General features: G+C 48.9%; 1 protein-coding gene across 1 annotated transcript in view; it reads left to right on the forward strand.

Annotated features, from left to right (window-relative positions):
• Positions 1-2,684: 2,684 nt before the first annotated feature.
• Positions 2,685-27,637, forward strand: part of LOC149330860 (tyrosine 3-monooxygenase-like) — a 30,339-nt gene continuing 5,386 nt past the window's right edge. The window contains exons 1-11 of the mRNA XM_089559994.1: positions 2,685-2,820; positions 11,377-11,490; positions 15,069-15,173; positions 17,830-18,016; positions 20,017-20,105; positions 22,205-22,272; positions 22,366-22,416; positions 23,119-23,264; positions 24,191-24,326; positions 24,865-24,991; positions 26,176-26,271. Coding sequence (XP_089416120.1) covers positions 2,755-2,820; positions 11,377-11,490; positions 15,069-15,173; positions 17,830-18,016; positions 20,017-20,105; positions 22,205-22,272; positions 22,366-22,416; positions 23,119-23,264; positions 24,191-24,326; positions 24,865-24,991; positions 26,176-26,271 — 1,185 coding nt within the window. The 5' untranslated portion in view covers positions 2,685-2,754. The remainder of the gene's footprint in view (positions 2,821-11,376; positions 11,491-15,068; positions 15,174-17,829; positions 18,017-20,016; positions 20,106-22,204; positions 22,273-22,365; positions 22,417-23,118; positions 23,265-24,190; positions 24,327-24,864; positions 24,992-26,175; positions 26,272-27,637) is intronic.

Consider the following 27,637-nt stretch of genomic DNA (forward strand, 5'->3'; position numbering starts at 1 on the left):
TTGAAGCTAAAAATGCAGACCAGACAAAGCAGCTGGACGACCTTGTCAGACTTTTGTCTACCCTTATTAAAAATGCTTTCAATAGGAAGCATCGATGCAATCAAGGCCAAAGTAGAAGACTGCCTGGGCTCAATGCTGTACTTGGGCTACTTGTTCGAAAAGCACATGCAAGAAATGAAGGAAGCTGGTTTTAGTTTGGAAGATGAGGATGTGTTAAGAAAACGATGCATCAAGTTCCTGGTTTTCTTTATCAAGCAGGTACACCAGAGGCTTCCTAAGAACAATTAAATGTTAAAAACTTGTGGTCGTTGTCAGTGGAAAAGGCCTTGTGTGCACTGAAGCCTCCTCTAGCCCCTCTGATTGAAGCACTAGGTGTACCACAAGGCAAAATAGATGTGGCAGGCAGCCAGTAGAAAAGCATCACGACTGTCACTTGGACAAATACTTCAACAACTCAGAACTTCTGGTGCGAAGTTAAAAATACAAACTCTGGCGAGAACCCATTGAGAGAACTAGTGTACTTTGCTATCTCAATGCTGGCCCTACCTTACTCGAACGCCGAAGTTAAAAGATCATTCAGCCAGATAACTTGCTCATGACAAAGCTGCGAAACAGCTGGGCTCGCGCAAGCTACATCAACGTCATTATGGTGATCAGAGGCGGCAAGGAGTGCCTTGTTGAGATGGGCGAACTCGCTCCTGGGAAAAATTTCTCGCGGGCTCTCCACCAAGGTGGAGGCAGATGAGTCATATAATGAAGTCTACCTTCGGCTCGCCGGACGGAGTGGGCTGCTCCCTTCCTCCTTACCCGGAAGCTCAAGCTGGAGCTATGCTGGAGCTGTTAACCGAAAGACAGCCGCGGCCTCAAGTGGCAGTTCTCCCGTTTTCGACATTCTGCGGGGAAGAGGTCACTCATCTTCACCTGCCGAGAGACTGGCAGAAATTCCGTTCCCACGGGGGCTCCGAGCGCAAGGCTTGCCACAGGGGTGAAATCTCCGACACATGTGTTCGATGACTCGATATTTACCCCTTGTCATCAGCCGAGCTGCGGGAGAGCATCGTCACCGCCTCTTGCCGTGGGCGGCACCCAAGTGTCCACAACTGCCCTCCTCCATGCCTTTCACAAACCTTTATTCCCTAGCCAGGGATCTGGGGAATAGGAACTGTATAGGCACTCCTGTCTCGATTGTAGATCTGTAAAATAAATACAGGTCTCAACAATAGTAATGGCCGCCGCGGTAGCTCAGTGGTTATGGCGCTCGGCTGTCGACCCGAAAGACGCGGGTTCGATCCCGGCCGCAACGGTCGCATTTCGATGGAGGCGAAATGCTAGAGGCTCATGTACTGTGCGATGTCAGGGAACGTTGAAGAACTCCACATGTTCGAAAATATTCGGAGCCCTCCACTACGGCGTCCCTCGTAGCCTGAGTCGCTTTGGGATGTTAAACCCCATAATTCAAACCAAACCAATCAACAGTAGTAATGGCGGATAATATATAGTCCCGGCCATAATATTACGGAGCAAATTTCCGCAGTCGGACTTTTCTCGCCTTACCTAACGGAAATTAGGGAGCACTTCATACATATGGTAGCACGAGCCGGTGGCTCACTCGTGCGTGAACCCAAGAAACTATCATATATTCTATGCGGAACGAGTGAGAAAATTTCAAATGCCGAAGCTTGCTCATTAATATTTTGGCCGCACTACAGTGAACTAGAATATTCTAGTTCACTGTAGCCGCACCTTACATATGCTTATAAGCTTAAGTAGTAAGGGAAGACCAGGAATACAGGCGTAGCAGCTGGATAAGATCGGGCTGGTGGGCGTTCGGCAGATCGAATAAAGCTTTATTGGAGTGCTCCGGTCTAGGGGCATTGAAAACAAACCTTTCAGCACCACCACTTCATTCTTGCACCTCGAGCTGAGTTAGAGGTCTGGTTGAATCCGATTTGTACCCGACAATGCACATTAAAATGTAGTTCGTGCACAAACACTCTCTTTGGGGTGGCGTTTTCTTAGACCTCTTTTAATGCTTGTATGTGCGGGACACTTTGATATGTGTTTAAGTTGGAGTCTTGGAAGTAAGAAGTCGGAACACAGGCGCACACACGCACACACGCATACACAGCAGCGTGTCGTCGTCCATTGAAAGGAGAACGTACGCATTATAAATATGCTGCCAGTACACAACTGCTTGGGTTGGGGAGCAAACGCGATTTGATTACTTCCTGTGTTTGAATTTAAGAAGACGGAGCGGATGAGTGGATGCCCGAGGAACGAATAGTGATACAGGCTTGTCTTCTCTGTCTTTATCCCTCAGCCGCAAATCTTTTTTCAGACTCTCGGGAAACTCTCGGCGCATGACTGCGGTCAGACCGAATCTAAACTTTCTAATCTCCCCGCCTTCCTTCCCGCACATACACGCCCATTCCGGATCTAGGTTTCACAACAGGGTCCCGTTTTTACCGGGGAAGAGTTTCGGGAGAGAGGAGCGACGCGTAGGGGCGAGGTAGGGCGCGTGCGGGGGGCACTTGCCTTGAAAGTGTCCTTTGAGCGGGAGTGCGTCCTTTTGCGCTGCTGCTGCTGCTCCGGGGAGCCCGAGCGTGAGCTCTGATTGGACGGTCGACGCGCGTGACGCAACGATCGGCCCGTGGGGAGAGACGGCTCCCTTCGCCCGTCGGCCGGCGGCCCATAAAAGCGCGTGCCCCGAAGCGGTCCGCGACCACCTGTTGCTGTTCCGCCTGAGCAGCCGCAATGGCCGTGCCGACGTTCGCCGCCGCCAGCCGGGCCCGGTTCGCCATCAAGAGCTACAGTGTCGAGGTAAAACGTGGGACGACGGGATATTGTCGAGTTCTGTTACCGCGTCCCCCTAATCGAATAGAGCGCTGAAGGAAATGGAAGGTACGAAGCGGAAGCATAGTGGAGGGCATAGTCTAGGGTTCGACGAAAATTCGTCTGGTTATGAACTAACCTAGGAACTAACCCGAAGAAAAAGCAACTGTCACTGACCTACTGAAAGCCAGGAGGGAGGGGTGATGACGTTTCGGAACCCTTACGGCTTCCATATTCACTAGTCATCGTCCTTCAAGGACTTTAGATCATAATACCTCCACACTGCATACAATGAGCGCCGAACAAAGTTGTGCCCCCCCCCCCCCCCCCCCCCCACACACACACCCCTCCTTTCCAATTTGTTCAATGACTGCTGCATCGTATATAGTAGCCGAGGGTGACGGAAGTAATGATGAAATTTTGGAGCTTTTTTTTTATTCGTGTTCATGTCAGCTGGCGCGATTAAGCGTTAATTGGAGAACGATAGAAGGTGCCTTTGTTCTGCAGTAGGACAAACGTAATCTATGAGGTCGGTGATGAAGTTGAATTGTGCGAAAGATAGCCTGTTCGGGACGCATCATACTTTTGCGACTGTTCCTAACAAATCGCTTTACAACGAAGTAATGGCAACAAAGTGAGCATAGCTTTTCTTACAAGTGTCTCTGTAGAAACCGACGGATTCGATGCGCCCTTTTAACGAACTAAGATTCCCTTTTCCGGTTGATAGAATGTGCGAACCATGTTCCTTCTAAGGCAGAAAATAAGCGGCCAGTCCGTGGTGGGCCCAATTGTCGCCTTTTGAAACTCTGCCAGGTCGTGTTATACTGTCCCCAAAGCCTGTATAGCAGTCATCCCCGGCGTGAACTTCAGCTATGCAGCGTCGCAGCTCTAAAGCCGCCGAAACATCGTGTCAAGCATCTTTTCAAGAAGCAGAGTGCAGCGCAAGTTGGTAGCAGTGCTTTAAAAAATACTTATCACACTTAACACGTGTGCTAAGACGCGAGAACAGCACGGTGACCTTTTCCGTGTCACGCGTAAAGCAACCCGCGCACTTCGCGCTAAGTCTGTCCGCTGTCAGCGATGTTCAGAGCGACCATCACGTGTGCAGCAATGCACCATGTGATAGGCTTGAAAAGCCCTTAGTGGAAGAGAGTGATTTGGCTGTGGACTGCTGATGTCGGAGGCAGTCAGAGATGGCTGAATGGATCTCATGTTGGACCGAACGGGGCATGGCCAGTTTCTAATGACACCTGGTTTTAATGGGTGCCGTTTGGAGCCGCAGTCTGCTGTAGTCTACTGCACATTGATAAGAAGGGACTTGGGGTAGTAAAAAAAAGACGATCATATTTGTAGGCGTCATCCGCGCCGCATGAGCTGACTTGTTGTCATGTGTTTGTGGCGTGCGCTTTTAGTGGTGAAAAGCTGCACCCCTTCTTGTCCTTGTGCCCTTTTCGTTTGTTTAGACTTTGAATCGGTTCTTCCGTTGCTTTGTGCTTGCCCAGAGAAGCGTCGAGATCGCAGAATGCACCGCATTAACTTGAATTTATACGCACAGCAAATATGGACACTCCAGTTTGTTGCAGTCATAGCTCTGTAATGGACGCTTTCCGGGGTTGACTCCGTCGGAGTCTTATACTGCTCCTTAGTTCATAACAGAAAGTTGGTGGTGACATCATTCACTCGCTGTGCGCGTACAGTCTGACAAGGCGAAGATGATCGCTTTAGGCTTAATCTACCCGGATTAAAGTGCTTCAACGCATTATATTCTTGCAGAAGGCTGAACGAAATATACGAACTCAGCTAGCTTCTTGGTTCTCCTATCCTGCGCCGTGTTTTTTTTTTTATTTGAGAGTAGGTAAGCGATCATCGCGCCCAGAAAAACAATTATTGCTCTTGTTAGGCCTTAACGAAGACGCTCACATTCATATTGATTTGGACTGTATGATAACGCCACCTAGTTTTCGGTGACGTCGCACCAATCAACGAGCGCTCTGTGACGTCAATCAGCGGGCGCCACTGTCATTGGTTGTCGCAGCAGCCAACCGGAGAGAAGATGCGAAAAAATATATAAATGGCAGCTGCGTGGACTTTTCGCCAAGGGGCGGCAACGGGTAGTGTTCGCGCCACTGCAGCATTGAATGATGGCGCTTTGAAGGCGCTAGGGGGAGAAGCTGGAGCTAGAAAGAAACACTGGAACGGTGGAGGAGGGGGGGGGGGGGGGGGGGGAGGAGGGGTTGAAGCGGTATTTATTTATTTATTTATTTCAGTACCCTCAGGGCCCGAGGGCATTACATAGGGGAGTGGGTACAATAGACAAAATGACAAAAGAACAGCAGTCACAAGTAACACAAAATGTGAACAAAAATATGGCTCGCGCAAATCAGTAGGTTACAGCAAATACAATCAAACGAATTAACAGTCATTTAACACGAAATTATGAGCAAAGAATAAAAGTAAGCATACCGCGCAAGCATACCAGTTGTGCAAGGTAGAAAATTTCGCACATTTGTGTAATAGCGAAGCGCCGCACTGTTTTTCTACGTCACGACTGCCAGCACTTATACTCGTGACGCGTTTTCCGAGTAAAATTTAACATTCAGATTTTGTTAACGACTTCTCCAAGAGTATATTTCGGCTACTTGGCGCAACTTTTCTGTCTCGCATACTTTTTTTCCATACTGTCAACTTGGGAATTTTATACATTCCCTCTAGCATGTTTCACTGAGTTGCTGCTGCACTCAGTGAAAGTTGACATCATTTTGGCCGGCTGTCAAATTGCCTCATGCACCGAGTAGTTTATTCTCAGTTTCCTCCATTACATTATAGAAAGTAAAGATTATCGTGGTTACTCTGCGAACTTGTGTGAGGGTTACACTGGGAAGAAAGTAAAGAATTATCACTATAAATACTATGTAATAAGTATTGCGGATAACCAATGTGTTACTGTGCATTCGATACAAAACGCTCATGTAACGTAATGCATTATTTAAATACCGCGCTAAGGCGGGCGCCAACATTCGGAATATGCATACAGAGAACGGAAGAAGCAGGGAGATTCGCTCGCTCATGTCTGGGCTTCTGGCTCGAATCGTTGAATGATTAATCTCTGCTGACGCTGCCTCGCAGTTCCGGCTTGGCCGGCTAGGGGTCATCGCGCAGAACAACGACACAGAGGGAAGAAAAAATCGTAAGGGTTAAGAATGCTGTCCCCTCTACCACCTTCGCGCCTGAAACAATCATCAAGGAAAGGGCGGCATATTCGTGTGGCATCCTGAATTAGCCCATAATATGATGCCTTTTGCGTACAGGGCAAAGAGGTGTTTTGTTTTTCTATGTCTCATTTATTTTCTCGTACGACGCGGAATCAGGCGGCAGGCAACGACAACTTAAGGGGGTATGTACTGCTTATCTTTTACTCTATACAATGTTTCTCCTAGATTGATGAGCATTTTCAGCTTGTATTTATATTTTTCTGTAAACGTTTCATAAAGGTTGTCTCTTCTTTTTCTTTGGGCTTCGCGCGTTTTTTTTTTTTTTTCATAAATGATGTAGTGGCAAAACCCGCATGCCTGTTGTGGGCACGTTCGATTATGTGCCAGATCGATTGAGCATGGAGGATAAGGTCAACTTTGATTCGCCTATGTAACAGTTCTCGGCACAGGGCAGCTATGCGCAGGAGGACTATAAGATTCGCGGTTGAACAGACTTTTTTTGAAACTCTAAGCCAGCTTCACCACAGTGCTACGGACCCACATAACGGCAGAGCAACCTTGTTTTAAAAGGAGTGGGAGCAGCGGAGCTCGAGTGTTTTATGACGCAGGAGATGTCACCCCGTTGTGCGCCGTTCCCGCAGTAACGCCTATAGAGAGCGCTAGCGTGCTAGAGGAGCGCTTCGTCTTCGCCGGTAGCCACTAGTCTGGGGACGAGCACAGTGTCGACCTGGCAACGAATGCAAGTGCATGTAAAGGTTGCTTTGAATCAAGCCGGCTCAGTTAGGCGAAAGCCCTTGTCCTTGGAGGAAGATTTTCGAGCTGGGTAGACAGAGCAGCAGTATATGCCAGGAGTACCGTTGGCATAAACATGGAGAGGATCCTAAATGTGCGACCCTGAGGACAGCCTGTCCAGATACTTCGTGTGCGCGGCGTTCCTGTAAAGCGTGCTCTGCCACATGAAGCTTGTAAGTGTAAGAAAGCCAACTTTCTGTGCTGCTGCGCGTGGGCTAGCTTCGAAAGCTCTAGCATTGCCAGGAAGGCAGGTGCTGGGGCAAATCAAGCCGCGGACCGGATCGGCACTGACGCCGGCCACTTGGCCGCGACGACCTCCCGTCGCGAGAGGTCGCTCTGCGCGTCGCCCCTCGAGCGATGATGGAGCGGCCGACCGAAGGGCAGCCTGTTGCGCGTGGCTGCTTCTATCCCTCTCTCCCCTTCATCTCTCTCTCCTTTATCCCCCATCCCTCTCCCCCACCTCAGGCGTATCCGCCGCGACCGGGCCACGTCCGGCTGAAAAGCTAGCCGCGCTGACGCAGGGCAGAAGGAGGCCGACTAAAAGAAAAGAAAGAAAGAAGTGAGAGAGCGACAGAATAGGAGAGAAAGAAAAGAGTGACCAGAGCCGGATCGTGGGGTGTGCAGCGGAGCGTCACCGGAAGGAGGGCCGCTTCCGAGTAAGATGAACGGCGCCACCGGTCCGCTGTCGCTGGCAGTGGTGCTGCCACTTCCACCCACGCTCCCATCCACGGTCAGACCATTCGGTCGATCTGCCGACGGGCTGGGGTTGGTGGAGCAAATGGCGGCCGGAAAGTTTTGGGGCTGTGAATTTTACTGCCCAGAGCGAGAGGTAGGCGGAATGGGATTGCGGAGGAGTCGTTTCCACCGGCGCGAGCATTAGGAAGGATGGGCTTGAACACTGGAGCGCTTGAGTAGACCTTTAAGCGAAACGGCGTGGCACTGAGAAAGACACAAACTCGAAAGGAAGCTCGTGAAGGTGTTTGCGAAAAGCTCTTGGATGGGACTGCACACTTCACATTCTACTCTTCTTCGGAGTATGCATTCCTGCGGTTAAATCCAACGGGAATGACGGTTGCAGTGAGACGCGAGAATAATGACGATTTTGTGCGGTTGAAACACGAACTTACGTTGATGAGCGCAGTGCGACCTAAATTCCGGCCTTGATTGTACGAAAAAAAAAGCAATCACAACGCAGTCATCTAGAACAGCCGATAGAAGGGAATTCGCCAGCCTGCAGTTATAAAAAGGTCGATTAGTGCAAACGTCTCATTGCTTCCCGATTCGGAAGACATCCGCCAATTCGGCTTTCTTTCAGTGCAGTTGGACAACTTACGCCTGCACGTAGAGCTCAGTTGGCTGCCCATCAGATATTTCTCCTTGGCATGCTTTGGGTAAAGGGATATCGTAATTTTAACCCTATCACGTATTAGGGTTAAAACAGGAGACCAGCCTCACCATCGATTCAAGTTGAAATGTAAGAAAAGAAATTAGAATATGCTAGAACGTAATAGTAAAAATACGTGCCTCAGTATCCTATGTTGACTGTAGCGATTACACGCTAACGCAGGTAGGAGATCTAGGTATGTTTACTGCACTGTGGGCGGAAAAAGAAAATACGCCATGGTGTGATTGGCGCGAAACTATCTGTTGTACGCAGTGTCCGAGGTCATGGGGGCACTGGTCGAGGACACCAAATATAGCTGAATTACGGCGGCAGGCTATTAGGCATTTCAGCTAAAGCAGGTTTCCTTACATCGGCGACAGGTACAACGGCTCAGGGTTTCGCGAGTGATGGCGAAGATTGGAACCAATCATTGACACCTGCGATCCCGTATCAATCATGTGGTTCCAGGTACGCTGTTCATTTGTATGAAAAGCAAGTTATGCTTTGTGCGAAGAGTTGGAGGAAGATTTTCGGGCTGGGTAGCCAGAGCAGCAGTATATGCCAGGACTACCGTTGGCATAAACATGGAGAGCGTCCTAAATGTGCGACCTTGAGGACAGCCTGCCCAAATACTTCGAGCGTGCGGCATTTCTGTAAAGCGTGCTCTGCCACATAACAGTATCAAGTGTAAGAAAGCCAACTTTCTGTGCTGCTGCGCGTGGGCTAGCTTCGAAAGCTCTCGCATTACCACCAGTCAACGTTTCATTGACTGCGTAAACTCCCAGACGTATTTAATATACAGTCGGACGATGTTATTACTTGCGACAAGATTTGCCGGGCTAGTTGTTTCATACTGAAATAATAGGTTAGAGTCGTATGTGTTTCTTCCTGTCTTACCCTTTCACGCAGTTAACCCCTCATTTCGTCACTGCTTGCTTAGCGGGTTTATTTCTCACGCGCACTCTACCAGAAAAGAAGACAAATAATTATGAATAGAAAGTACTGTATTCACCGCCGCATAGAGCTTTCGCTCTATCTCGCGTTACGGAGTGACAACTGTCTTGTGAGTTTTTTTTTTACCAGCTCGAACAATGAACATCACATTCCTTCATTTTTTTTGCTTTTTAATTCCTTTATACTTTTTTTTTATAACTTCGCTATCTATATCCTTCGCATCTTTTTTTTTTTTACTTTAATCTTCGGCGGCGTCTGCCTCTGTAGCGCTTATCACTTCGCGGACAGGGGGCAGTGGACGTTTCTTCTTCCACGTGGCATCAATTTCGGCGAGTAGACGGCAGAAAGTGCCGCAGGTCTTCTTTGTCGCTGCGGGGAAGCGTGAAATCTGGGAGGCAGCTCCTTCGCCCCGGCCCCACAATGAGCCGGGGCGCGGGAACAAAGACCCACCCGCCGAGGAGATCCCCTTTTGTGCTCCCTTCCGGAGACTCGAATTAGGCTCCGCTCCCCCGAGCCAGCCTTCCTGGCCGCCGCAAAGTGCGGACCCGCTCGACATTTGGGAGCTCTCCCTCGTAGCGACCTTTTGACGCGTCTCTGAAAAGAACGTACCCATCCTTCCATAGGGCTAAAGTGCCTCTAGGCATGCTTATTAACTTTCGTCTTGGACGGGCTGTAATCCCTCGCAGTTCTCACGATTGGTCACATTGTTGCTGCCTTAAAAAAGACAACTGCAGCTATTTTTTGAGAACTTCGCAATATTCTAGGATACAAATCTCTATAGGCTGTAGATAAAGCATGCCAGGTGTTTTTGCACTGACACTTAAAATAGTGACGTAATCGACGATTGAATTTTTTTTACTTCTCCTCAGTGCACCGGAGGAGTGCAGAGAAATTTAGTGTGACGTCACGGAAGGTATGATTTCAAATTACCGCTGTCGTCAGCCACACCCTGCCCTGATTCGTTAGACGCTGCCAAACAACTCTCGGCAGGGTTCGCCTTCGGTGGCGTTGTTTTTTTCCTTCAAAGCAGGCGTCTGTGCGTTGGAAATGCACCGATACTTTCGATGACGTCGTCATGCGCCCCGCTCTTGGCGTTGTGCGCTGCGGAGAAGCTTGAAGGGCGCCCGGATTTTAATCGGCGATTACTTCACTATTTCAAGTGCTAGCCCAAAAAGAGTTCGCATGCTTTACCTGCAAGTTTCATACAATCGACGCTCTTAAGCTCGTTGATTTCTAAAACCTATGCAGTTTTCCTTCAAAAAAAAAAAAAAAAACGCATTCCTGCACGCATATGTTCGCGTTCAGACCTCGTTAGGATGACGTATTGAGGTTTAGGAAACTAAAGAAATTAAAAAGGCCGCGACTCGCCTGCAATCAAGGTGCGTTACGGTAGGCGTGCTTTACTAGGGCGAGGAGTGAATAGGACTTGAAGTAGCGAAGAGCGTATTGTGTGCACACACATGCATAAAACATTTCAAACCAAATGATGAATGCGATCGTGCTTTGTTATTTTTTTTTCGCAGGGGCAGGTAACTATGTTTTTTTTTTTTGTGGGTGTGGTGGAATTGATGTCACGAGACGAGGCTTAGAGCGCTGCTGCGGGGTTCTTTAACGTGTTCTGAAATCGCACAATGGTTTTTGTATTTGGCCTCCGTGGACGGAATTAAAACCATCAGTTTTAAGCTGAGCAGCCTGAACGGATAATTAGTAGTACACCGTTGCCGGAAATTCATCGCTTTTCTCTAAAGAAAACACGACCATCTGCGTCACTAGAGTAATTGTTTACAGTGTAGTGAAATAAAAACTTTTGACGTCCTAGATACAATGTTGCACTTACTGAACTTCCGGTTCGCTATTTATGCTAATGAGTGTGCACCACCACCGAAGGAGCTTTCAGCGCAATTGTCTTACGGCTTTCTTGGTTTCAACCAATTAGGCTTCTTGGTTTGTTCGTGTTAATCACAGCTAGAGAGCCAACGCTCTCTTCAAGGTTTGCCATAACGAGATCTAAATTCTTGCGCGAATGTTTAACCCATAGAGAGCACAAAAGCTTCACTGCAACATCTGGAACTTTGAGAAGAGTGGGTTGAGAGAAGGTGAGTCTGGGTAGGCGTGCCCACCCACGTGATGATGGTCAGAACGGTAAGCCTATATAGACGTGAGTGGCCGTGCGTTGACCCTTTGCGCCGACGTCCGTCGCAGCATGGCTACCCGTCTCGGCGCCGCTCGCTGCTGGACGATGCCAAGTTCGAGACGCAGAAGCGCCGCGAGGCCCAAAAGCTGCGCTCCCAGGACGAGGATGCCATCCTGGAGGATGTGAGTACCGCGGCCTCTTGACGTCATCCTGCTGACGTCAGCGGGCCGCAGAGCAGTGAAAGAGATGAATGAGGCGGAGGAGGAAGCAGACGGCGTTTTCTTTTAAACTGTAGACTCCGTGAAATCAGTGCCTTGACTTATTACGACGTATGGAGAGACTCCGTCGCCTTTTCTTCATTTCTTGTGGTGTGCGTTGCAGCCTGAGTTCCACGGAGTCCATATCCGAGCTTTATGCTAGCGTGTCTAGCGGCTGCCCCCCCAGGGCCTTTGGGAGGGAGAGGCGGCCAGGGGCAGGCTATTGAAGTTATTGAAGGCTTTTGAAGTGAAGGCCACGTGTCGTCAGGGTTCTCTTAACACCTCTCTTGGCAGGTCCTCGGCGATCTATCGTGAATCCTGAGATGCCTGACGCAGACTGTGCGATAAAGCACTTGCTATCACTGCCTGTGCCTTTTTACTTGCTCACTGGCAGACAGATCACCCACAACGTTTTGCGACGTTCTTCGGCGAGACTGATCCATTTACAGTGCATTTCATTAGTGGCTTGAGAGAGCCTGTGCGGCTTCACGCATTAGAGACGGCGGTCGTCGGCCCTCCCCTTCAAGTTGTTTAGGGCTGTTTTTATTAGTTCCGAAGAGAGTTGCTATGAACTCTTCTTTCTGATCCGCTGTCGTGGGAAAACACTTTGGTGAATTTGGATCAAGGCGGTTCTACAAGGTCGCTTCTATGTAGGCTGCGTCACGTCCCTTGTTCTTCGGGCTTGGATGCTCTTCGAGCTGCTGCCGAAAGCATGCTTCGTGTTCTCTCCATTTCATGGCCAGTCATTTTTAGTCGTGTCGCCTTGCAAAGTAGGCGAGAGAAGCCTCCGAACGCGTTGTATATTTAACGGCTTCATTAACTTGGCACAAAAAAATTTTCATTTCAGGCTGCCTTAGACGTCTTGGCGTCGGTGTTTGTATCAGCTTTTGCGTTTAGGTACGCCTTCCTGCTCGTTGACTGACATTGGTGACTTCGTTGAACACAGCTGAATTTCAGCGTTTTGTTTCGCTCGTAGTGAGAGGGCAGCTATCAGGCATGTTTCTTCTGGCGAATGAAAATATTCCAGAAGGGCTACACCCAGCACATGTTCCTACTTAGGCGTAGACAGGGCTCAGGTAATGCTCGAAAATTTGCCTTTCAGTGCCATCCAGTCACACTCACTCTTTCTCGCTCTGTATTCAGGCTGTAAATGTGTCTGGCGCACGATCTCAACTTTCTGTGCTGTCGTAAAAGTTTCCTACGAGTTCTCTGAGCGTAGCTATGGGCTAGCATAAACTCAGCTATGACATGGTGACAGTGTGTCTCTAGGGAGCCTGGCGTGCAGTTGCTTCCTGAGTAGCAGCGGCGATGCAGCATAACAGCGAAAGAGCGCGGACTCAGTGCTAAATGAGACGACTAATACAGCTTAATTTCTCAAGACACTTTTCTTGTCAACGGCGTGAACAGGCTTTCGGAAGCTAAACATACCGAGAGGTCTTAGTTACAGTCATGGCAGCCTACTGATCAGACGCGTGCGCATTTGTGGATTACCCAGTGGACAGCGTCTCTCTTCACACGTGACATCTACAAAATTGCAGAAAAGTTGGAACTGTACAAGGATTTGCATCTCCGCGATACTCACAAAGAATGTGAGTTGACAGGGAAACACCTGCATGTCTACTTCGTTCGCGAAAAACGACATCAGGATAATGTGACCCCTCAATCGGTTCGGGGGCCTCCGATTTCTATCACCCGCCTGCATAACTCTACTGCGATTTCCTCTAGCGAACTGAAATCTTTACCCTATAAAATAACCGTGCCGGATTTCTAGACGTCTTGCTTGCAAACGGGCGGTATGTTTTATTTCCTTATTTACCACAACCGTAAGGCGTAAAATTTTTAATCAGGAGAGCAGGGGGAACGTCTTGATTTTTATTTGAGATACGTGAAGATATTACCCAAAGCTGTTTCCCCATTTCATATTGGCCAGCGCTGGAGCGTTGCTGTTCGCTGGAGGCCTAATGCCTTTTTACGTAATAAAAAAGCTTTTTTCTTTTTTAGTCAGAAGACCTTCTTAAGGTTAGAATTAAGGGGTTGGCTCAGTACGCCCATAAGGATGCTTGATGCAAAACGAAATAAATCACAGAGCGACTCTTACAGATCAGGAGCCATAAAAGAAAAACTAGCAACTGTTGCAAAATGAGAGCATAAAATATAGCTGAAAAGTAACGCGCCATCGTGAGCTCATCACCGGCTGAGAAAAGTCTTAAATCGCAATGTATACGTTCCGTTTCAACTGAATTTTTTCGTTAAACACATCACTGATTTCCGTGCTAGCAAGGCAGCCCCTATGCATAGTCGGTGTTGTCACTGCAGTGCTGTGTCTTGTTGGCTTATCTTGGTCGTTCTGCTTTGTCGTGGTGGGTTTGTGACACGCGCTGTTGTATCGTGCGCTGTTTTGCTGCTGTGCTGTTTCGTCGCTGTACTGTTTTGACGTGTATCGTGTTGTGGTGTGCTGTGTTGACGGGTGCCGTTTTGTCGCGTTGTGGTTCGTGTCGTTTGTGCTGTATGAACGCGGGCTGTGTTGTGTGCTGCTTTGGCGCGACCTCTTGGCTTGTTGTAACTGTTGAGTACGCGGAGTCTTTGTGAGCAGTATGGACTTGCATCTCGACTTAGTTGGGCAGCATACTGCAGTCTTGGAAAATGGGCTTTTGGTTATTTTTAGCCTAGCAGGTAACGAACACGTACAGAGCAAAAAGAAAGTAAAATGATTTGAGGCTGACAGTCATTTGCATATTAACTGCGCTTCCACAGCGAATGGTAATGCCGTGAGAACTGGGGCCATCTGTTAGGCCTGCCGTAAAAACCGCTGGAGCCGATCTGTTGGGATCTGTTGCGGCACTAAAACTCTCGTGTCGCATACTTTAATAACTTGTATAATCGGTAATTTCCCTGAGGGTTAAAGTTAGAATTGATTTTTTTTTCTGCTCACGTTTACAATAACCTTTTCGTAGACGTATCGGTTAACAGATGGCGCCTCAGATCGTAAGTATCAGCAAGCCCTGCCAACAAGAATGCCTGATTTTTTAAAAACTAGGCCGGTTCTCTGGCCCAGCTTTGCTGGATATTCAGCAACTAGCACCATCTATTGGCCCCCAGTAACGAACGCGGCAAAACTGAACAGGGATATCTTAAAAGTGTGAATCTGCGATAGCAAGAGAGTACTGAGAGGCTCTGCGCGGGCAGGATTATTATGATGGCTGTCTCTTCTCCCTTGCTGCAAAATCTTACCTATAAAATGTTTCCTACACTCACAACAGCTATATTAGATGACCATAAAAATAAATGGCATGTACCGAGCATTCTAAATTCCCGCGGTCATTTTGAGTGCACAGCGCCACGTGGCACACGGTGGCAGCTTTTCGAACTAGAAGCGTCTGTCCTGATTTTCTGGGCTTGTTAGAAGACTATAGAGTGGAGTATAGAGAGACGGGAGAAGGGAAGGACTAGTTGTGTCCCGGGGTTTCACGGGCCATGTCCGTTCGGGCGGGGTGCGCGTGCAGATGCTGTCTGTGGTGGGCGTCGGCGGTGAAGACGCCACCATCAGCGTGGTGTTCGGCCTCAAGAAGGGCGTCCAGGGCTTGGCAGCCATCCTCAAGGCGGTCGAGGTACGTTGGACCTTCGTCACAACACTGGCCGTTCTTTACTTAGGAGGGTAGATGTGTAGGCCAGTTGGTGAGACATGAAGGAGCTAGACACCGCAGCGGACACGGGACAGAGAAAGAAGACGACACAGGGCCCTGTGTCGTCTTCTTTCTCTGTCCCGTGTCCGCTGCGGTGTCTAGCTCCTTCTGTTCTTTACCCCTTGTGAACGTGTCACGGAAAAGTGGCGCTAATGCGAACCTTCTTCCGCGAGCGGAAGGGTGACGCAGGTGTTGCTGCAAAACCGATGGCTGATGCTTTGCTGATTTCTGCAATCAAGGCGCATAGTGCGAGAAAGGGGTGTTTGTCACTCGAAAATATTTGATGCACGAGCTGAATTGGTGATGCCGTATGTGTTTACTCCTACATAAGTGGCTAATTTCTCGGCTTGTCCGGTTGAGGACGCTGCAAAAAAAGTCGGATACAGTGCAGGAGCTAATCAGAACTGAGCGATCGTACTGAGTGAAAAAGAATTGTTAAGTTACTTGGAGATATGAAAAAAGTGTTAGGGTTTTAACGTAGTTAAACCGAGTAGGCGCTCGAAAGCGTGTGTTCATTCTTCGCCTTTTCTTTCTGGCATCTGCATGCGTACGCAACCGCGTTGCGCGCTCTTCATCTTCACACCCTCTCTCCGTAGCTGGCGCGACGCGCTCCTCCCATTGGCTAATGCTGGCGCGGCGCTCTTCCGAACTTAACCGAGCTTCTTCCCATTGGCTACATCTGGCGCGACGCTCTTCCGAACTAACCCGAACTTACCCGAGTTACTCCGAGCTCCACGCTAGATTCTTTGGTTGGAACAGCGTTAAAGGGACCATGAAAAGAATTGAAAGCCGCTTGTAAATGTTAGAAGTTATGCTCAGAAGCACTGACACCAAGTATGAGTCTTCGGAACTGAGCCGGCAATTTATTATGGCTTTTTAAAAATCGCGTTTTTTAAAATTCGCGGGCCGCTTGGTGTCTTCGTAGGGAGCGATTTTGAAACCAAAACCGGGAAAACAGACGTCACTAGTCCCATGACGTCGGTAGGCCACCACACGCTGTCATTCGCTCGAGCCGCGGCAGCTACGACGTCACGGGCACACTTCCGGTAGCGGTGAAAATCGTCTGCTCGAGGCGCCGCGCGACCCCCTCGGGCAAGCGCGGGCCAGGGCATTGCCTTCACGCATGTTTTCAATTTACCTCTGCCTCCTCTTTCTGCCGGGAGTTCGGGAGCAAAGAAAGCGCCGAGACCGGAGAGACGCTGCCGACGCACGCTGCTCCTCGGGAGTGCGACAACCGGAAGGCGTAAACCGAACGTCAGCGAATGACGTATTCATGGGCGGAGCCCAGTCCCGGAACTGTTTTCTTTATTTTTTTCTTGGTGCTCCGCGCGTATGAGTTGAGGGGGGAGAGGAGGAGCGTGATTTTTAATCGACTATAACTTCGTTGTTATTCATGCTAGCTCGAAAATTCTTTCGCTGGGGTGACGACTGATGGATTGCCTATCTTTACGTAATCTCAATTAATTTGTTTCATAGTCCCTTTAAGTGGTGCTTTCGCACTAAAATGGACAGACGATTGCGATAGTCGGTGAAGCGAAATTTGAGCGCAGCTCTTCAGGAAAGTATTGTGCTTATCTTATTAACAGCCTAGGGGATCTTCTCGTGGCATCCGCCTTCCGATTGTCCATTACTCCGCTCTCGCCGTGGCAGGTGGCGTTTCGCTTTGTTGTTACCTGCCAATACGCCACCTGTCGCACGCCTACCCACGCCACCTGTCAGGTGGCGTGTTACTCCGACTACACCAACGCCGACAACTACGACGCGGTACGCAGGAACGGGCCCCTAGGAGCTGCGCTCTGAAAGAGGGCACTCATCCTTACGTGGGTACAGCGCAGCAACTGTTTTCTGTCTCCTCGGTGAAGTGTCGGGAATTTCAGGACTTACCTAACCGAGTCGGTCTGGCATAGATGCCTTCGATCTCTTAGCATGGCGAGTGTGCATAAGTACAAAGAAACAGTAGATAATTTGAAGTTGAAGGCTGTGCAGGGTGCCGACACAATTGCTTCCAGAGTGCATCCACTGCCTCGACGTAATTATGAAGAGTTAGTTGGTTGGTTGGCCGGAAATAAAATGGCACGTACCCACTACGGGGGAGTGGCCAAGACACAGGCAGTGAACTGCTGGAAAGAGGAACAGATTGGACGACGCAACGACAGGGGACCTGTTAACTGGGAGATCGAAGACAGAACGATGGATTCATGTGCAAATTCGAATGCAACGATGTCAGTGCACGTTAAAGAACCCCAGGTGGTCGAAATTTCCGGAGCCCTCCACTACGGCGTCTCTCATAGCCTTAGTCGCTTTGGGACGTTAAACCCCATAAACCAAACCAAACCAAGCAACGCATGTAATGGTTCAACTTAATTGCACTGACTGAAAGAGAGAAAAAAATGACATAATAATCAGCAACAACAACAAAGCAGAAGCGATCGTCTTCTCCACACCTCTGTGCTTCCTTCTTTTCGCGCTACTTTATCTCACCAACTTGCCCAGCTATCGGTGCTTGAAAAATACATAGTTGTTTTCCAACGACCACCAGTGGGTGTGACTTGCCGAGGCGGGGCTGGCTATTTGTCCGCAGTCCTGCGGCGGCCGCGTCTCGCATCTGGAGACCCGCACGGGCAGGACGGCCGAGGCTCCGCTGGAGGCGTTCGCTTCGCTCCGGGGACTGACCCGCGACGCCCTCCTGCGGCTCGGCAAGACCTTGGCCCTGGACGGTCTCGGAGACATGCGCGTCGTCAAGGACGTGGGGTCCGCGCTCGCCGGAGGTACGACGCATGCATTCTTAAGGGGCAACTGCACCACTTTTTGAGAATTCCGCGAAATTGAAGGATTATAATCTTTATATAAGCTATAGGTAAAGCATACGAAGTGTTTTTGCTCTAGCATTTAAAATAGTGACGTAATCGACGATTGAATTTTAGGCATCTCCTCAAAGCACCGGAGTAGTGCGGGAAAGTTCGGTGTGACGTCACGAAAGGTAACACTTCAAACTACCACTGCTGTCAACTACACACCGCCGTGTCTTGTTTGATGCTTCCAAACAACTCTCGGCGGGCTTCGCCTTAGTTCGCCCTGTTTTGTTTCCGTCAAAGTAAGCGTTTATGCGTTGGAAATGCACCGGTACCTTCGATGACGTCATCGTGCGCCCCCACTTGGCGCTGTGCGTTGCGGAGAAGCTTGCAGGCCATCGTAATTTCTATCGCCAATTACGTCACCATTTAAAATGCTAGCCCGAAGAGACTTCGCATGCTTTACCGGCAAGTTTCACACATTAAACCAATTTAAGCCCGTCGATTACTTAAACCTATTCAGTGGCCCTTTAAAGGGACACTGAAGGGATTTCAATGGGCATATTCTAGCGCAACAGATCTGTAGAGGTGGTCTTTGTGGGCATTCGAGTAAAATTTGAAGAGAAATAATTTTTAAAAATCGCTGCTCGCAGTAGCTCGCAGCCGGTTAGGGCTGGAACACACATCCGCGCGTCCCCTACCCCGATGACGTCAGTGGGCAGAAGCGCCAGCTTTCAAGCTCGCCCCGTTTTCACACTGACGTCATCGGGGTAGGTTACGCGCAGAGAGGTATGTCGCCCTAATCGGTTGCGAGTTACTGGGAGCAGTGATTTTTTAAAAATATTTCTGAACTATAGAGTGCAGGCGGAGCTTTCAAATTTGACCCGAATACCCACAAAGACCACCTCTACAGATCTGTTGCAGTAGAATATGCCTATCGAAATAATTTCAGGGTCCCTTTAACCTTTCCTTTTTTAGATCATCATCATCATATCCGCCACCGCCTGTTCTCTAAATGTTTTGCCTCAGCCCGTTTCGTTTATCCATTTTTTCTTCCTCCCGGCCGCGGCGGCTGGAATTTCTTTGGAGGAGAAATTCTAGAGGCCCGTGTACTGTGCGATGTCAGTGCACGTTAAAGAACCCCAGGTGGTCGAAATTTCCGGAGCCCTCCACTACGGCGTCTCTCATAGCCTTAGTCGCTTTGGGACGTTAAACCCCATAAACCAAACCAACCACCAAACCTTCCTCGCATAGAAGGCGTCAATCGTCGTTATCGCGCCTAACAATCTGGGTACTTGCTTTCGAGGAGACGAACCTATGCGTTTGGGTTCTGTTTGCAATTTAGACGGATAAGAAGTGGCACTTTTGCACAAGTCTCCGTAGCGACCGCCGTCTCAAAGCTCCCACGGGCCGCGCTTACGTTTGCTGCAAATATACCGACTTGCTGTCAGCGACGCGAAGCGTTTTCGTTGCTTCTTGGGAGCAATCGTTGATGCTGCCGCGTTTGACAGAGCCGACAGACAAGCGTCCCCCAGAATGCAATCTCTCCTCTGAAATGTCGTGTCACTGAAGTATTGAATATGTAAGTGAGTGAAATCGAAATCAAGAGGAAGAAATGTGATTGGGCGGGGCATGTAATGCGAAGGCAGGATAACCGCTGGTCCTTACGGGTAACGGAGTGGATTCCGAGAGAAGGCAAGCGTAGCAGGGGGCGGCAGAAAGTTAGGTGTGCGGATGAGATGAAGAAGTTTGCGTGGATACGGTGGCTGCAGTTGGTAAAAGACAGGGTTAATTGGAGAGACATGGGAGCGTCCTTTGCCTTGCAGTAGGCGTAGTAAGGATGAGACTAAGGGTGGTGATGATGAAATGAGTGAAGAAACGATTAAATGAACAAGCTAATGAACGGACATAAATTTACCTGCATTTGGGGTTGACGTTGGCGGGGTTAATGAAGGCGTACCTCTCGCGCAACGCAGACATCTGGTTCCCGCTGCACATCACGGACCTGGACTTCTGCACGCACGTGTTGACCAAGTTTGAGCCAGACCTGGACAGCGACCATCCGGTGAGGGAGCCACTTTCGTGGTCCGTTTTCTAGATGGCGCTCGTGGATGATGGAACTGGACATAACAGTCCGTTCGCGAGGCCCTACACGTCAAGAACGTATTTATCATTACGCTGTCGCTTATTTAGGAATGCTGCAGTGCGATTTGCGCGTTTTGCAGGGTAACGTGTCCGACATACTCGCACAAAAATTTTGAATATCGCAAAATTGTGCGGTGCTGTTATAGAAATATTAAAAGTAATGATCCATTCTTTCGATGTGTAGCAAAATATTTATTTTAAAGATTTTCCATCACTCGAATCGAGCAGTTCAGAATGCCATAGAAAAAGAATGGGGAACCTTTTTACGATAGCAAGAAATGTTAGTAGAAAAAAAAAAAATGCAAACCTGCCGACAGGGTATCTGCGGATATATATATTATTGTAGTGAAATCTTGCAATATATGAAAAAAATTGAGTTCATAAACTCTTTCCTGTTCAGAAATCCTCTTGCCCATTTTGGGAATGAAACAGAAAACGCACATGACGTGACAGAAGAAGATTAAATAATAAAGTAACCAGTACAAGTTGTATGCCCTTAATAATTACTGTGGAAGGAAGCAATGACAAACTCAATATTACGGGCAATACAATATGATTCTAATATAAGTGAATATGTAAGAGAAATCAATTAGACAAAGTACAGTGAGCGTGCTTGGAATCAAACAACCGCATAATCGTATGCAGGACATTTTACTTTGTCTCATTAAGGGGCTTCGGTGCAGCGCTCATCTGCAGAAGAAAGCTGCACCGAGGCGATTATATGCCTCAGTGTCTGCTCCGCATTGCAAATTTAGGAGGTGAGCACTAGCTTTGGACACTGCGCACTGGGAAAGTTGTGCCGATAAAGACCGCTCTTTTAATGCTCGTTTTTAATTGCATAGCAGCTGAGCCAAACGCCCTGCTATCTTGCAATGACCAAACTTATTTCTCTGCCTGAAAGCGCTCAGCCTCACGGACACACAATCTAACCACCGCCACGCTTTGATTCCTGGAAGCAGCTGTAAGTTCTAGTTGCTGCAAAAAAGAAAAAATATTGTGAGACATAGTATTGGCATTTTCGCAGGCGGCCGGAGGCAAGCAGTCACTGATATGGCCGTAATACTTTATTATAAATAGGTGGGTCAGCGTTTCTGGCAACATATCTTTGTCCTTGTGATGGCTAATTCATTGGCCTTCCGAGGTTGACGTGCACTTTCAGCCTCAGGGCTTACCTGTATTATAAGGAAGTAATTACTCATTGGCATCCACCCAACCGCAGCCAATTTAGGAGGTGAGCACTAGCTTTGGACACTGCGCACTGGGAAAGTAGTAGTGATGAGGACCGCTCTTGTAATGCTCGTTTATAATTGCTTAGTATCTGACGAAAACGTATTCGCATCTCGCAATGACCAAACTTATTTCTGTGCCTGAAAGCGCTCAACCTCATGGACACACAATCTAACCACCGCCACGCCTTTGATTCCTGGAAGTAGCTGTAAGTTCCAGTTACTGCAAAAAAAAAAAAGATTGTATTGTACATGTATTGGCATTTTCACAGGCGGTCGGAGGCAAGCAGTCACAGATATGGCCGTAATACTTTATTATTAATAGGTGGGTCAGCGTTTCGGGCAGCATATCTTTGTCCTTGTGATGGCTAATTCATTGACCTTCCGAGGTTGACATGCACTTGCGGCCTGAGGGCTTCCCCCTATTATTAGGAAGTAATGACTCATTGGCACCCACCCAAGCACAGCCATAAGGCTACAAAGGAAAGTTACACAGCTTCCACAAAAACTTCGTAGTTAAAGGAAAATTCATCCTAGTCCGGGATTCGAACCCGGGACCACCGGTTCACCGGAGCAGCTGTTCTACCTGGGGAGCTAACCTGGACTGCTAGCATATGCTAGTGCGTGAGCGAATTGATCTATAAATTGAAGCGAGAAAAGTGTTGGTCAAGTGTTTAGGGGAAATCCCGAAGGTGGAGAATTTCACCCTCATAGTGTCAGTGTCCACCCAGAGTAAGACACTGACCGCACCCGTTTCCTTTCTTCGTAACCTCCTCCTCCTCCGTGGCCGCAGGGCTTCTCGGACCCTGTGTACCGGCAGCGGCGCAAGGAGATCGCCCAGATCGCCTTCGACTACAAGCAGTGAGTGCCACTGTTTGTGGGTTTGGTCGCTGCAGTTATAAGAAGGATGCGTGTGTGTGTTGCGTGTGCGAGCCGCTCTCCGACCTTTCGCAGGGGTCAGCCCATCCCAAGAATCGACTACACGCCCGAAGAGGTGCGAACCTGGTGAGTGGCTTCCTACAAGCGTGAATGTAAACGAAAAAAAAAAAAATCCGTGTATTGTTGGCCTAGATGGGTAACCATTTTCAAGCACAGAATGCTTTTAAACGGCGTGTGCCTTATTATCGTGGGAGCTGTACGTAAAACACCTGCGCGAAAACTTGTATGTAACGCCGAGAGTAAAAAAATTATGGAGGGGACTTAAGACTACTTACGTGCTTTAAATGCGAAAGCATTGTTTTTTTTTGTATATCAACGTCCGTGGCTGTTCTGCCGTCCACGTGCTATATCGACGTCTGTGTATTATGTCGACGTCCAAGGCTATTTTAATGTCAGGCTATTTTAATGTCAAGGCTATTTTAAACGTATTTTTTCGCGTTCTTTGCGTTCTTTAGCGTTTAATTAGTTAATTGCACCTCATCAACCTTTCCCACAGCAACAATTTATCACGCACTATTTATCACAATCACACTTTCACACATTTATCTTCACAGAACGACGTAATCGTCCGGACAAAATTTACAGACACGTTTTGCGGACACTTTTTGCTGACTCGACATATCCATATAATGATTTCGCATTAAAACTTGAGTGTTGATTAATACGTATTGAACACTTTCACAGGGAACTGAAGTAAAACTGGGTTTATATATCGCTGTCCCCTATTTGGGCAGAGTTTTAGTGCAGCGGTCACTGCGTGCTCCGCAGGGGCGTGGTGTACCGGGGTATGCGCGAGCTGGTGTCGACGCATGCCTGCCAGGAGTTCGGCGAAGCGCTGGCGCGCCTCGAGAGGGAGCTGCAGTACGGACCGGACGCCATCCCGCAGCTGGACGACGTCTCAAACTTCCTCAAACGCAAGTGCAGCGCCCTCTTCCTTCCCCGATCGCAACGAGCTTTGAACTTACCGATGCTGATGCGGACCCGCTAGGAGCAGTAAATGGAGCGGGCTATAGTTTCTTACTGAATGGTTACTATACTTGCTGGAAACTAAGTGTCGTCGCTATGCGGTGGAAGTTTGGACCAACAGGCAACGGTTTCCTCAAGCGGGCTGTTTTCGCGGACTCTCTAGCCAACCGCAGGAGTCCGGAAGCTGGAGGTATGCGCTCGTAATTAGTATTTCGTTACCACCCCTTTGTATAGAGCGTTTTATGCAGTGTGCCACCATCTTGCATTCCACACACGCCATAGAGAATAAGAGTCCTCGTCCGGAAAAGATCGATTCTTGTGAGAGAGACCCGACTTGGGCACTCGGCAATGAGAGTGGGATTAATCTGTCTGGAATGTGCGAAAGTCCCCCCCCCCCCCCCCCCCCCCGCACACGATCCTCATCTCCCGATAGAAGTGTCTATAAGGTTGGTTATTTTCGACATGCAGTGCACTCCGCAAAAAGGATAGACAAAATGGGCCAACTGCACCGTTTAGTCCTCGCGACGAGCGGTTGGTCTGTCAGAAGGCTAATTATGGCCGATTTCTCTTTCCAATTAATCTCCGATGACTCCAATGATTGCCGACTTGTTTTGGAGGGCTAATGGTCGTGGCAACGCAGTTGTTCTCCAAATGTCTAACTTCTTTTCGTTATTTTATCCTATTCCGTCGTGGAGTGCTGCTGTGGCGGCTTTGCATATAGGTTGGAAAGGCCTCCGGCGGTTTAGCGATTAAACGATAGACGTCGCATCAAGCGGTGGATGAGTCGGGTGCCTGGATGTCCGCTCGCCTCCGTGGCACCCTACCGCTGAGGACGCCCCGTGCTTGAAAGGTCGGCGGCCGTGCCTTGTCGCAGGTCGCAGCGGCTTCACCCTGCGCCCGGCCTCGGGTCTGCTGACAGCCCGCGACTTCCTGGCCTCGCTGGCGTTCCGCGTGTTCCAGTGCACGCAGTACGTGCGCCACGGATCGGCGCCGCACCACTCGCCCGAGCCGTGAGTACTGTATAGCTGTCTTGACCCGCGCCCCGCTTCACGGTTTGATGGGAAACGGCTCGGGAGACGGGGCGAATGAATGGAACAGGAGAAGCGCTACTAACGGCTCAACTTTAACTCCGCACTGAACACAGGATAGGCTGTTTTTAAGCTCTTTAAACAGAACAGCAGAGGCGACACAGAAAGGTCACTATTGTTGCGGTTTCTGTTCTCTAGAGAAATGAGCCATACTCTGTAGGACCGGCCGATACACGGACGGCGACTTCCTGATTCTCAAAAATATTTTGCAGGGAAATATTTGAAAGTGGGAGAGCTGATTAATAAAGTACGCAACCTTTCTGGAAGGTTGATGACTAGTTGAAAGATGGAAGAGCGCTTTACATGCAGTGTTATGTTTTAGTAAGAATGAATCCTGGGCTTCACCCGGTAAAGGAAAATTTTCTTATTTCCTGCGACACTGCTTTGGACTTGCTGTAACCCTAGCATGGTAACCAGCATATCCCATCCGGCAAATCATATCCCTATTCGCTCTGTGCAGGGACTGCATCCACGAGCTGCTGGGCCACGTGCCCATGTTCGCCGACCCGGTGTTCGCCCAGTTCTCGCAGGACATCGGCCTCGCCTCCCTCGGCATCGCCGACGAGGACATCGAGAAGCTGGCCACGGTATACGCGCCTCTCTTTCTACACGGCGACGAGGAATATAGAGTGAGGGTGAACTTCAGTGCCGGCGCCGGACGAGAATTACAAAGTCGTTTGTAATCAATTATTAACACTGCGCACTGGTGTTGTGGCCACATTTTCATGATTACTACTGGCCCGCTGGCCTCTTTCAGGGCGAAAAAAAAAAACACCGAGAAACTTTGAGCCTGTACTCTTTAGGGAGACTTCGGATTTCCTTATTTTCGTCACATGGAAAGCTATGATTATGGGGGTGTGCAGACACAGACGGTGCGCCGCTAGAATGTTTGTCTTAAACGCTAGCTCGCATGGAAAAAAAAAAAAACAAAGCCTACGATTTCTCTAGGCTTGATGCTAAAGAAACAGGTAGTGAAATTATTCTATATGACTGCATTTGCTCCGACTGATTAAAATGTTTGTGCGTCTGCTGCACTTTTACTGTTTGTAGGCGCTGCGAAATTAGTTTGCTGGTTAATTACACACATTTAACTTTCATTACTTTTGCTTCTCACATGTATTCACTCCATCGTAGAGAGAGGGCAGGCAGGTGGTTTCCTGACACGCACAAAGTGAACAAGGGAAGGGAAAGCCTAGGGTGCTCTCCAACGCTTCGACGAGAGAACCTGTCTTCGTCTGGGCAAAAAGTTCATAATTGGCGGGTTTTAAATACGGCCTTCACTCCGAGGAAGAAGGCCCTGCTAACTGGTCAATCCTTTCAAGCTGCCACCATGCTCTGACAAGATTCGCATTCCTTATCCAAACGCCCTTTCCACTTCACGCCCTCCTCTTCCTTACAGGGCCTTCCTCCTTAGATTGAAGGCCAAATTTAAACGCCGCCAATGATGAAAGCTTTGCCCAGACAGAGACAAGTCCTGTTGTCGAAACGTTGGCAAGCACCGTGAGGTCCCCCCCCCCCCCCCCCCCCTCCCTTTTTCCCATGTTCACTTCAGGTACTCTCAACTGGGAAATGCTAGAATTTCAGGACTTTCACGTCGCTGTGGTCAGGCCATTACAGCGTTGAAGCACCGATCCGTTTTGCCCGTGCGCGCATCTGTGTTTTTTTAACCGTAACGTCTTCACGAGCAAAAAAAACCAGTAGGAAGTGCAGTCTATAGTGTGCGCCTTGTTCGAGTGGCCCGCACCGGGATTTCCCCGTCCCGTTCATGCAGCTCTACTGGTTCACCGTGGAGTTCGGACTGTGCAAGCAGGCAGGCGAGATCCGGGCATACGGCGCTGGCCTACTCTCCTCCGTCGGAGAGATAAAGGTACGTCCACTACGGCTGTTGGGTCCTGGTGGTGGGCTTTTGATCGTCCATTAGGGCTCCTTTAACCTTGAGACTGGGACCGAATGGGCGTACCCGTGCTGAGTAGCAGAGCCGCCAAATGCACGGGATAGCAGTCACTCGGGAAGGACGAAAATATGCCTCGCAGGCGCGCACAAGTTGCAACTTACGAACAGTGCAGACATGGCAAAGAGGAGGAAAAAATTAGGGGAGATGAATAGGATTGTTACGGTCAACAACAATCTATTCCGATTCCGACTCCATTGTATTACATACACCAATCTATTCCAATTCAGGTTCTATTCCACAATCTGTTCCAATTAAGATTCTATTCCACTTCTGATTCTATTCCTATTACATTCCTATTTCATATCTATTCGTAATAGATTCTTGTGTTCATTTTTTGCTGAGTCATTCTTAGTCCAGTCTCTCCCTTCTCTCCCCTAGAAGTGGAGATGGAGAGGAGAAGGGGCGAGGGGGACGGTCGACAGCTGAAAGGTGGAGAGGGAAATCCCCCTAAACTCCACCTGCCAAGTTTGGCAGGTGGAGGCTGCACAACGACGCCGCCGCCGCCGGCGGCCAGTTTTGGCCTTCACGGCACTAATGCTACCGCATTTAACGCATCGCCGAGTCGCACAGATCTTGAGTGCAGATCGAGGAGCGCAGGACAACGGTAGGGTTCAGAAAATTTTAGACGTTAGTCGACGAATGAACAGGGCTTTTGTACGTAAGCGACGGCGAGTGTTCGCACGCCTCTTGGCATCACACATTTTTTAAGGCGAAAGCCTTTAGTGCCTCATACTGTCGTTAGCAGACGCGTCGGCAGCCGTGTCGACAGACGCGTCGGCAGCCGTGTTGACAGACGCGTCGGCAGATTCGTCCGCCTTTCGGCGTCACTGCTTAAAAGGCTGAAGGTTCCAGCATGAATAAAGGCGCATCTAGTGAATGCATTGTCTTCACAAATGAAATAAAAGGAGTAAAGTCAAGAAAAGGAAAATAAAAATAAAAAATAAACAAAAATAAGAACAAAATAAAAATAAGATGTGAGAATAAAATAAAAACAATAAAATTAAGAAAAGGAGCAAAAAACAAAATATGAAAAATAAAGAAAGTAAACAAAAACAAACAGTGGTCAGGAAAGGCTTTCGCCTTGCAGCACTTTAGAGAGCCAAAGTGCCCCCTGAATTTTTGGTCTGTACCTTTGATCGGCGCTTCCACCCCCTTTTTTTTGTCGTGACTTAAATTTACTACTATAGCAGACGTTATTTCGTCAAACCTTTCATTCCTTGCCTCGAGCGCAAGTGCGTGTCCGGGAATTGCGTCGTCCCACGGAACCGATGGGGAGGGG

The sequence above is a fragment of the Amblyomma mixtum genome, chromosome 9 (assembly GCF_055824585.1).
Source record: "Amblyomma mixtum isolate Tamu chromosome 9, ASM5582458v1, whole genome shotgun sequence".
Classification (NCBI taxonomy): Eukaryota; Metazoa; Arthropoda; class Arachnida; order Ixodida; family Ixodidae; genus Amblyomma; species Amblyomma mixtum.